Here is a 12360-nt window from a genome sequence, read left to right as displayed (position 1 = left end):
AATATATTCTGAGGGGGGAAGAGAGATGGAGTGGTGGCGAAGTTCCCATTTCATCTGCATTATTGACTATTCCTAAAATATTGAGAGATGAATGTTTTAAGGATGGGCAGAAAGAGGCTTTAGTGCCTGAAGAAACAGGTCAGGTGGCTGTGCTCGATCTCAAGAAGAAAGAACAACTTGAATTAATATAACACCGTTGTCAACCTCAGGACATCCCAATGCTCTTTACAATTAACACACTGATTACTTATGAAGTGTAATCACAGTTGTAATAAAGAAAATGTGGCAGGCAGTTTATGCTCAGCAAGCTCAGCAACATTATGATAAACAGACAACGCAGTGATTAGCACTGCTGCCTCACAGCTCCGAGGGCCCGGGCTCAATCCCAGGCCGTGTGGAATTAGCACATTGGCCCCGTGTCTGTGTGGATCTCTCCTCCACAAAGATGTGCAAGGTAGATGGATTAGCCACCCTAAATTGCCGCTTAATTGGAAAAATTAAAAATAAAATTTTAAAAACCAGATAATCTGAGTTTTAGTGATGTTGATTAGAACATAGAACAATACAGCGCAGTACAGGCCCTTCAGCCCACAATGTTGCACCGAAACAAAAGCCATCTAACCTACACTGTGCCATTATCATCCATATGTTTATCCAATAAACTTTTAAATGCCCTCAATGTTGACGAGTTCACTACTGTAGCAGGTAGGGCATTCCACGGCCTCACTACTCTTTGCGTAAAGAACCTACCTCTGACCTCTGTCCTATACCTATTACCCCTCAGTTTAAAGCTATGTCCTCTCGTGCCAGCCATTTCCATCCGCGGGAGAAGGCTCTCACTGTCCACCCTATCCAACCCCCTGATCATTTTGTATGCCTCTATTAAGTCTCCTCTTAACCTTCTTCTCTCCAACGAAAACAACCTCAAGTCCATCAGCCTTTCCTCATAAGATTTTCCCTCCATACCAGGCAACATTCTGGTAAATCTCCTCTGCACCCGCTCCAAAGCCTCCACGTCCTTCCTATAATGCGGTGACCAGAACTGTACGCAATACTCCAAATGCAGCCGTACCAGAGTTCTGTACAGCTGCAACATGACCTCCTGACTCCGGAACTCAATCCCTCTACCAATAAAGGCCAACACGCCATAGGCCTTCTTCACAACCCTATCAACCTGGGTGGCAACTTTCAGGGATCTATGTACATGGACACCGAGATCCCTCTGCTCATGGCCATCACTTGTAAATGTTTCTCTTAAATATTTAATTGATTGGCTCTAAGGAGTCCTTTAGTTGGCACTTCTCCGTGAGGGTCAGATAAGGGTCACAGCCTCATTCTATGAGGGGGAACAGTCACCGGCAATGATTTTCACCAAATTGATTAGTTATTGGCCAGGGAGCAGACTTACCATCTAATTAGGGACAGCAGGTGAGCTGTCAAAGCTGAAGAACTCCAGCACTGAAGAAGCAGTAGCTTGCAGTCCAGGTGAAGATGAGAGAAGGAACTCCATTTTGAGGTTACCTCTTTGCAGCTTTTTAATATTTTAAAGTTAAAAAAGCACTCAGCAGCCAGGCCACCATTGTGGAATGGAAGCCCCTCCACTGGGCGACTTGTAGCTGGAAGTATGGGGGCAGCGAGGGCCTGAAAGCCTTCCTGGAGTGCTGGCCTGGGCCTCGGGGCCCAAAGGCCAACCAGAAAATTCTAGTTGGCTTCTGACAATGGGCTTTATTAGGCCTTTAACAGCCCTTAATTTAGTGAGTAGTCCTGCCACCTCTTGGCCGCCCACCTCTTGGCCACCTATTACCCCAGCCCTAGCAGAAGCCCGCCGGTCAGTGGCACAATTGTCAGCATACTATGGCATTGTCGGACACTTTATGTACCCCCTCTCTCTCCCTCAGTAGCCAAGGCGCCTGTTTCCCGATTTTTGAAACCACAAGTGAAACTCGCCATTGGTAATTCTTCCTGGCGGAAGCAGAGCATCGCGGAGGCCCCGGAGAATACTGGGGCAGGCCTATTAATGATATGCCAACGCCTTTATTGTACGTGCGGAGTAGAATGCATTGACGCCGATTTCGGGGCACCGGAGTATGGCATTCTGGTGGGTGCCCGGAGCTGGCAATGATTTGGCCTCACGACCAATTCTCCACCCAATCATCTTTCCCGATTTCAGCATTGGCCGACAGAGAATCCCACCCAAGGCATTTGAAATTCTGGAGAGGTGCGAGGAGAAACTTAGAGTTGCTCTTAGCATAGCTTTTCATTTCCAATTGGAAATCCGAATCAGATTATGATTATCGCCAGTCATCTCATTATGTAAAATGTATGTAAAAATGGCAATGGTATTAGCATTTTTGTGGGGGGGCAGGTACGCATTATAAAATTATAACTGGATTTAAGCCTAACATGACCATCTGAAAATGGGTAGTAATCACCCAAGAATACTACTCCATACTTTGACCTTTGAACAAAGTCTTAACTTTCACTTTGTTGCAGACATCGTTACCTGAACTGGACAATCCGTATTCCAAGAAGATGAGGTCGATTATCACCAATATAAGAAACCAGAACCCTTATTCCATGAAGGTAAGCAGAGATGTTAATGATTATTATGTTTCTTTTTAGAGGTTTTGTCATAGTTCATTCTTTATTTAATTGTGGATTTAGGGCACGATTTAATGAGCATAAAATCAGAGAACTTCCCCCGCTATCTAACGTGACTGTGCCGATTCTTTTAGCCTCGGTTGGGAATGCCCCGCCGAGGCCGCACTTTCCTCATCGGGCCACCATTTTTAAATGCCGCTCCAATCTTTTGACCCCTCCCCCTCTGCTCCATCATGGCCCCCAACTGATCCAATGTACCACTTAGGCGGTCCTCGTGCCCCCACACCTCACCCCATCTCTTAAGGACAAGGCACCCTAGCATGGGCAACCTGGCACCCAAGCACCTTGGCACTGACACCCTGGCAGTGCCCCTTCCATTCTCGCAGTGCCACCCAGGTACCCTGGCACTGCCAGAGTGGCACTTCAAGGGTGCCTGCATGGCAGTGCCGAGGTGCCAAAGTGGCAGTACCAAGGCACCTGAGTGCCAGGCTATCACCCTGCCCAGAGCATGACCACCCAAGGGCCTCCAATGGCGTGGGAGGTCCCCCTTTACGCCTGGTCCACGTTTGTATGGATCTGTGCTAACCAGTATCCTGGTGAGTTCTCCCGGGTGAGGCCGTTAGTTCTCAGGCCTCGATAGAATCCGGTGTAGACATATTAAATGGCTTGCTTAAATATATTAAAAGCAAGGTCCGGCGGCAGCCACCACTCACACCGCCCCCCCACCCCCTCCCCCCCAGGGTGTTTCTGGGTCACCCCTCCCCCGCATAGTATGATTGTGACTTGACCCCCCCCCCCCCACCAGAAAACCCTTGAGACCACCACCGGAGACCCCATAAATCACGCTGGGAACATAACAGCAGGATCTCAGAAAGTATGGCCTCCTCTATATCAAAAACATGAAAGCCACTGGCACAAATGTGCTTCAGTAGATCAAGAGGCTCATATTCCACCTACATAGGTGTTACATTGCGATTATAATTGTTTTGCCTTGATTCGTTCAAAACCTGATGCTAAGCTTGGTTAGTAATGGACATCAAGGAAATGTTGAAAGAAAACTTCAGTTACATTCACCCTGTTTATAAACTCACAGGGCGGCACAGTGGCACAGTGGGTAGCACTGCTGCCTCCCAGCTCCAGGGACCCGGGTTCAATTCCCACCTCGGGTGACTGTGCACGTTCTCCCCCTGTCTGCGTGGGTTTCCTCCTGATGCTCAGGTTTTCTCCACAGTCCAAAGATGTTCAAGTTAGGTGGATTACCTATGCTAAATTGTCCCTGAGTGTCCAAAAGGTTATGTGGGGTTACTGAGTTCCGGGGATAGGTGGGGACTTGGGCTTGGGTAGGTGCTCTTTCCAAGGGCCGGTTCAGACTCGATGGGCCGAATGTCCTCTTTCTGCACTGTAGGGATTCTATGATATACTCATTTTACAAAGTACAGAACATGTCTCCAACTTCAGAGGCTAGAAGATGGTATCACAGTCTATTAAATGAACAGAGAACACATGTTCCATTGAAGCATTTGAAGCACGATAATAGAAGAGAAATGACATGCAAAAGGAGTTCCACAAAGCAAAGGATATTTTTGTACTCAAAATAAAACATGGATGTTGTAACTGAATATTTACAGCTGCTCAGTTGTGGGCATTCTTTCTACTTGTGACCCCCCCCCCCCACTGCCCGGTCACCCCTGCTGGATTATTGATTTCAGCTGCACATAGTTGGAGAGATGCTGAGACAACATTTGGCATGTTCCCATAGCAGAGGAGGAAAAATTAGCAAGAATGTCATATGGACTTTTTCTATAGTTCTTAGTAGTCTGAGCATCATTGATGGGGGCTGCGGTCACATTGTCTGCCAATCCTCTTCATCAATGTTTCCCTCTGTCCTCGAAGGACATAAAAATATGGCAAGGAAATAACATTTATGGAGAATGGGAGTTGGATAGAGCTATATTCCTCCCTCAATAAAAAATATAGTTCATTGCAAACTCCGATAAAGGGCTGGATTCTCCAGACTCCCAGCCATCTGTTTCATGGCACTGCGCTGTTCACTGGTGGCGGAATTCCGTACTCCCACCGCTTATCAATGGAATTCCCCATTTAAGCCACCCCACGTAGCCGGGAAACCCATGGGCGGGGATGTGCCTCCGGTGGGAAAAGTGAATCACATTGGCCGAAGAATTCCGGCCTTCCTTTGATATTCGTGTGCACTAATAGAGTAAAAATCACTGCAATTAATATTTACTTTGCAATCTTCATTTTTGGGGATTTTTCTAACAGCACTGTGGGTGTACCTACACCATGTGAACTGCAGTGATTCACGAAGTGGACCACCACCGTCTCTCAAGGGCAATTAGGAATGAGCAACAAATGTTGGACTTGCCAATGTTACCCAGATCCCAAGAATTATTTTTTTAAATTAAGTTAAATTGCAATTGGAAATACTCCGTGTACAACATTGTCCATATCTACCTCAAATGTTGCATATTTTGAAACCTTGCTGAAATGCTCAGCTGGATTTTCACCGAGTTGGGATGATTTGGGAGCCCTTTATAAACGGTGGGTGGGTCCTGATTTTGGGATTCCAACCCCATTACCGGGATTCCTGATTTCGAGAAGCCTTTTAAGGTTGTGGGCTGGTTCAGGTCAAAGGCCCACACCCTCCACTCCCAATCTTGCCAGTCTGTTGCAGGGATATGCATGACCTCCACACTTTTCATGGAGTCCTGCCAATATTTTGAAGGGTCATGGTTCATGTCACTTCAGAGGTGTTGTGAACCATAGTCTGCAGGAGAGACCCTTCTGAAAAGTATGTTTGTCAGGTAAGTTCTTCCTCATGCACCCAATTCCATGTATGCACCCCCAAACAACCCCTATGGCTCTTCATGCCTCTATGCCAAACCATGCTGACCAAATCACTCATTTGGCCCTCAACATCAAGGCATGACCCCTTCCCCCTCCAAACAACTATGGCCTGCCAAGCCTCTCCTCCCATGCAAAGCTATGGCATTTCCATGCCCATTCACCCACTATACACTGTCTAGAAGCAAAGAACTGTATAGTGACAGTAGGACAGTCATAAAGCTTTAAAGAAACAGTCCTTTGTTCATAAAAAAAAGCTTTTACTATTGCCCTATAAAATGGACTTAATGGATTCCTGGGCGCTCAGCCAGGATTCATTATGTATTCTTTGATGAGAGCCCAGAAATCCATTATAATATTAAAACACCTGAGCCCCAGAGTCATAGGGCGCGATTCTCCACTCCCGCGCCGGTTGGGATAATCGCTGGGCTGCCAAAATTTCCCGCGACGCCGGTCCGACGCCCTCCCGCGATTCTCCCAAGCGGTGGGAACGGCCCCGTCGAGTTCCGCGGGCCGCAGGCTGGAGAATTGCCCGAGACACCCAAAATGGCGATTCTCCGGTCCCCCTGCTATTCTCAGGCCCGGATGGACCGAGCGGCCTGCGGGGGGCGGAGGGGGGATCCTGCACCGGGGGGTACCTCAAATGTGGGGTGGCCCACGATCGGTGCCCACCAATCGTCATGCCGTCCTCTCTGAAGGAGGACCTCCTTTCCTCCGCTGCCCCGCAAGATCCGTCTGCCATCTTCTTGCAGGGCGGACTCGGAGAGGACGGCAACCACGCATGCGCGGGTTGGCGCTGGCCACGCATGCGTGGGTGACGCCAGTTATGCGGCGCCGGCCGCGTCATGTATGCGGCGCCGCCAAGGCCTGGCGCGTGTAAATGACGTGAACCTCGACGGTGTTTACGACGACGTGGGCACTTCGGTGCGGGAGTGGAGAATCCCGCCCATAGAGTTTTACAGCACAAAATCTGGATGATTGACACATTTATTGGCCTGTAATATTAGCTACCTTTATGAATGAATAGCTCCATTTATAGTTTTTTTTTCTTACACATCCTAATGTCACTTTGGGGTTCATTGCCTCCATAAAGTGCATAGTAGATGAATAGGCATGGAACAATATCTTAGCATAATGGACATGTGGGGCTGTGGGTATTGTTTGGGGGGGGGCATGAGCGGCCATTGGAGCTGTTCAAGAGGGGATATAGCTTGGCATGAGGGGCATTGAGGCTGGGGGGTGGGCATGAATGGGTGAGGGCCGGAGGACCTTTCCATTTTTATTTTAACTGGGGCCAGGGCCCACAGCACCAAGGTGGGCCTTTTAAACAGCAAGCCTTTGCACACGCAACCACTGTGGCTGCCTCGAAATTTATTCCTGTGTCAGCTGGCGTACTGCAGCCCAGATTCTTCCCCCACCCCGGCCCTTCCTGACTTCTGCTACCCACTTCGAGGATCAACGTCGATTGAAAGTTATTCAATTATCTTCCACTTCTGTCAATTCTGAGTTGTATCTTTTAAATTAAATTTCTTTGAGTTTGTAAACAAAACTAACACACAATCCTTCATTTTTCAGAGAAAAAATGTGCTGATTAAACTAGGAAATGCTGTTACAATTAAGTAATTCAAGTGAGGTCACAAGGAATTATATCAAAGTAAAGAGTGTTTGCACCAAATTGCCTGGAGTTTAACCCTGACTATCTTTTCTTTCTATCTGCAGATGATAATATTGAAGCAAAAAGATAAAGCAGAGGGGATCTTCAGGCAGTTCCTGGTGGAAGATAAAGGCTTGCACGGAGGAGCTTCTTATGTGGATTTCCTCTGCTATGTACACAAAGAGATCCGCCAACTCCTCACCTAAAGCGCTCAACCCATTGCAAGGATTGTCTTTTTATTCAACCTCCAAGAAAAAGGGACAGTGTAAACTACGCAGGTTTAAAATTTACGCCAGTGTATTTTCTTCATGACTTTTGTTGTCAGGTCTTCAGTCTTCTCGAGCTGGCACCTGTTTTGAACTTTCCAGGAATCTAGCATTTACTATTTTGTAACAAATCAATTGTTAGAATCAAAATCCATGATAAAAATATAGTTGATATCAATACATATAAATGTGATATAAATGCATATGTATACAATTGACGGTATCAATGCTCTCATCTGTGTATGTGGCTATGTCTTGGCTGATTTAAAACTGTGACTCCTTCATTGCAATGTCAGAACATTGGCAATAACAAACCACTAAGTTTGCCACATGGTGATAAATCTATCAGGTATTCTTTAAACAATTCCACCTGCAGCTCCGTGTTTGGTCTGATCAACTGGTTGTGAAGGGAAGGCAAAGAGGAGAGGTTTGGTAATCCCCACACCAAAGCAACACTGCAATGAAGTAGGACAGTGTCATCCAAAGTATTTATATGATGCCAGTAGCCGGAGATGAGACCAACAATCGCTGCAGATGTTCTTCATGGATAGGTGCAATAACAAGGTGGTGAAGTTAAGGGTAACAAAACGAAACTAGCCAAGAACATTAGCTGTAAGTCTTAATTTCATGTTTGTTATTTTTGACAATGATTGGACAAGTCCATTCCTGGAATCACCTCTCTAAGCATTCCTACAAGCAATTAAGAAATAATCATGTTGTATTCTTCTGGTGATTGATCCCTAACATCAAACTCCGAAGTTGTTGCTGCAATTAATAACAGGATAGAGTACTGAAAATCCTTATCAGGGGGTACGCACAATTTTTCTATTATATATCATCCGCTAAAATTATTTTCTGTATTATTTTTAATAATACCTTTTTCCAAGTGGAGTTAGAAAAATGTTCAAAACTATAAACGTTTTCTTTCTTTCATGATATTGAGTAATTTAACTCAAATAACCTTATTTTTTTGTGCAAAGAGCCAAAAGCCTTCAATTGTTATCTTTTCCTTGTGCATTTTTCTCTTTACAGGGTGCTTATGCTGCATTTCGTAAGCATTAGTAATGCACAGTGTGCTGAATTTACTTCACAGCAGTGTGTGCTGTTGTCATTCACAGTCGCAAACATTTTATACATTGTGTTACCATTATTGATTGTCATTGCTGCTTCTTTTATGGGACAACATTATCTTGTCATGTAGCATAGTGTTTGACCTATCTTCAGCACAGTATTAAGTGATAAGCAATGACATTCTAAATAACCTCTCATCAAAGTATAAAATTAGCGTTTGTCAGGAGAACACCATCATCTTGTAGGGATGATAGTACTGCACAGATGACATTCACAATCTACAATCACTGCAACTTTCAGAAGTATAACCAAGGGGGAGTCAACAGGGAGATGGGGCATGGGGTCAGTGATGGTGTTGGGGTTTGTGGTGAAAAGCAATTTGCCTAGAACTAATCATTAGCAAGGTGTGTGTCATGAGGGCTCAATTAAAATACAATTGAAAGAATAAAATGTGGTGGATAATTTGTGGAATCCCGACAATGCAGAAGGAGGCCAGTCGACCCATCGTGTCTGCACCGACCTTCCCAAAGAGCACACTACCTAGGCCCACTCCCCCGCCCTATCCCCATAACACCATAACGCGACCTAACCTATGGACACTAAGGAACAATTTAACATGGCCAATCTACCTAACCTGCATACCTTTGGACAGTGGGAGGAAACCGGAGCATCCAGAGGAAATGCATGCAGACACGGGGAGAAAGTGCAAACTCCACACAGTGACTCAAGGTCGGAATTGAACCCGGGTCCCTGATGCTTTGAGGCTGCAGTGCTAACCACTGTGCCGCCCACAGGTCATGATCCTAGTACTTGTGTTCTCTGGTGCCGACCCAGTGGAGTATGTTGAGTCAGCAGGAGGGGACCTAATACATGGGACTAATAGGTACCTCTGCTAATAAAGGCACATCTCTAGCTTAGTGCAGAAAGAAAATCCAGTACCTGGCTACTGGGCTATTTGAAATCTGATTGCATGCTGTATTTGTTTGGATGCATGCGGTCTCCAATCACAATCCAATTTTGGAACGGTTCTAGAAACGGGCATGAGACCCCAGATTTGTTTAGGCAGTAGACTCAACCCCCATTTCACGTTAGCATCCTGTATCACTCCAGCATGCCCTAACAGTGTTATGTGCTGTGCATATTGATATGAAATGAAAGCAAATGGCACACACCATATTGGATGGTTGAGCACCCATTTCTCACCTTGAGATCAAATTTCCAGGCTTGATCAAATTTCCAGGCCTTTATCTCAGCTCAACCCCTCCCCACTGCTATATTTTTCTCTGCATGAATAGGATGTGGGCAAACTGAAAAATTATAGCATAGGCAGAGATTTGGCTCCACCTGTCTCCACCATATCACCATATACATGGGTGTTCCACCAGTCTCGTTCTGGAGTTTGAGCAGGAGGTTAGTGGAATACCCTGGGAATTTCATCCCTAACTAACACAATACATGAAAACAGATTTACATGAATTGTTACAACTGGTATGTTTAGACAGGTAGAACAGAAAGGAACCTCAAAAGTGCAGTGTGCAGAATTGAAACTTGTGAGCAGCCTGATCTCTCGCCCATGCTTAGTTTTAATGAGTAAGAGAGCCTTCTAATTTCTGTTGTAAGAATTTCACACACATAATCCTGTACATTTTTCAAAATACATAGCAAACATTAACTTAGTTAAATATTTGTAAACAAATGCAAACTGCAGTGAAAGGTTGAATAGCGAAATTAAATATGCTCTTCATTTTTCAGGTTTAGTATGTAAAAAGGGATGTCATAATGACATTTATTTTGGGAAGTATTAGAGGAGAGCAAACAGGTATAAAAATGGTTGCCATGCCTGCAACTTTGAAAATCTGTCAACAGGATAAACAATCTTTGGTGGTGTACAATTGGTGAGGAGGGAAAGGAAGGCAAATGGTTCATAAATGCCACTGACTGACGGTTTTATTTATCCCTGAGTAATTTTTTCAATCAGGTTTATGGTGTTAAAGGCAGTTTGTCCTATCATAGTGCACAGCACAGAAAATATGTCATTTTTCATGTAATTCGTGAAAAGGTTAGGCACTCAAATTAAATATCATGTTTCTAATAGTTAGTGACCAGCACATATTAATTTAGGACCACCATTAATGTGCCCAATGATTTAAAATATTGTCATATAAAATGACAGTGAAAGCCTTTAATACATTTAATATATTCAACTTGTGTAATTTTGAATTATAACATGCATAAGCAATCAGTTATGAAATCCTGTGATATTGAGATGTCAGCTTTTGTTTTGCTGAATTTGTTGCAGTCATCTAGAATCGTAAATATTACATTCCAATTTATACGCATAAGACAAATTATACATTCAAAATGAGATATTTTTAGCTTTGTTAATCTATTTACAAGTAGTGATTGCTCTTCAACGTAGTTAACTGCAAATGTCCATCGTTAAAGAAACCCTTGCAGATACCGTATTTTTACAGCCAGGAGCAAGCAGAGGTATGCGTGAAAGAATAAAGTACTTGTAATTCAACCCATAACGTGACTTTCCTGTCATGTTTTTTATTATGCAATTTTTTTACCTTGTTATTAATTGTTAATAGAAAAATTGCAAATAAAAGTGAGTGCCTTGTACTGAAACAGCGTCACTTGATTTTGTCATGAAAGCAAACAACAAAATATTTTGTATCTATCCAGTGCCTTCCTAAGTTTGCCTCAAGGCAGTTTATGGATTTGGGGTTGAATTTTAGTGTGATGGAATGCCCGCTGTTAGATCAAAAGAGGGAACCAACTCCAGTTCAACCATCAGTGGGACCTGGGCAACCACATATCCAGCACGGGCCTATTAAGTGACTTGAGATGCTGTCCAGCAAAGGACAGCAGCTCACCCCCAGGAGCTGTTGACCCAATGTAAGGGCCTGCAGTCTCAGCAGTAGTGAGTGCCCAAAAAGGATGACCACCTCTTTAAACAATGCCCGCCTTCCTCCCGCCATCAACACCACTTTTGTGAGGGCCACGAAGAATCTAGCATGAGTTTTAAGGATACAAAGTAATAACATTTATTTACAGTAACATATATATATATATATATATAACAGCAGCAGCAACTTCCCTTGCAGCACACACCTTCCTGCTGGTTCCAAACTGGCCAGCTTTATTTATACTTGGAGTTTACTAATGGTTTCTCCGCCCCCCTCATTGGGGAAGCTCATACTCCCACAGGATTGTGGGATTGTCATTAGTCCCCAGCCAATGGTAAGCAGGCAGGTTATAACATCCCTCCCCCCCCAAAGCCCAAGGAATCCACTGAAGACCCTGGCGAAGGAGGGCGTCGGACTCGTTTTGCCGCAGGCCGGACACCATTTGCACGCGGCGCTGGATTAGGCGGCGTGTAACGAGACGGAGACCGGCGCTTCCGTGATGAACGGCGCAACGGTTGTACATCCACGGTCCGTGGACCCGAGGATTCCCCCTCTGATGCGTCCTGTGTCTCCATCTCGGAGTCAGAGTCTGCTGCCTCCGTCATGTCAGCGTCTCTATCTCCATTTGGTTCTGTAATGACCTTCGCAGGCTTCGAGTGAGGCACCAGTGGAAGATTGTGAGGACTACCTTCCCTTGTCTCTGGTCTCTGCGGCTGTAGAAATGAGCTCCGGGGCGGGGAATCTTTTGAGGGGATAGTCTTCTGGACCGAACGTGGTCTACATGTTTGCGCTGGAGACGACCCTGTGCTTGCACCTGGTAAGATATAGGGCCCGTTTGGCGAAAGATTACGCCAGGAACCCACTGGACACCACCAGCAAAATTCCGAACGAACACTGGGTCACCGGGCGCAAACTGCCGAATCGGCCGATGCCGAGAAAATCCCTGTCCCTGCCGTTCTTGTGTGCGGCGTACTTTTGCGCCAATGTCCGGGAA

The 12360-nt window shown here is 45.3% G+C and overlaps 1 protein-coding gene across 1 annotated transcript in view; it reads left to right on the top strand.

Moving 5' to 3' along the window:
• Positions 1 to 11079, top strand: part of LOC140408667 (protein transport protein Sec24D-like) — a 278487-nt gene extending 267408 nt beyond the window's left edge. The window contains exons 22-23 of the mRNA XM_072496182.1: positions 2494 to 2583; positions 7183 to 11079. Of these exons, the coding sequence (XP_072352283.1) occupies positions 2494 to 2583; positions 7183 to 7323 (231 nt within the window). The 3' untranslated portion in view covers positions 7324 to 11079. The remainder of the gene's footprint in view (positions 1 to 2493; positions 2584 to 7182) is intronic.
• The last annotated feature ends 1281 nt before the right edge of the window (positions 11080 to 12360 follow it).

This window comes from Scyliorhinus torazame, chromosome 3 (assembly GCF_047496885.1).
Source record: "Scyliorhinus torazame isolate Kashiwa2021f chromosome 3, sScyTor2.1, whole genome shotgun sequence".
Classification (NCBI taxonomy): domain Eukaryota; kingdom Metazoa; phylum Chordata; class Chondrichthyes; order Carcharhiniformes; family Scyliorhinidae; genus Scyliorhinus; species Scyliorhinus torazame.
The sequence above is the reverse complement of the archived record's forward strand: the minus strand, read 5'-3'. Positions and strand labels throughout refer to the sequence as shown.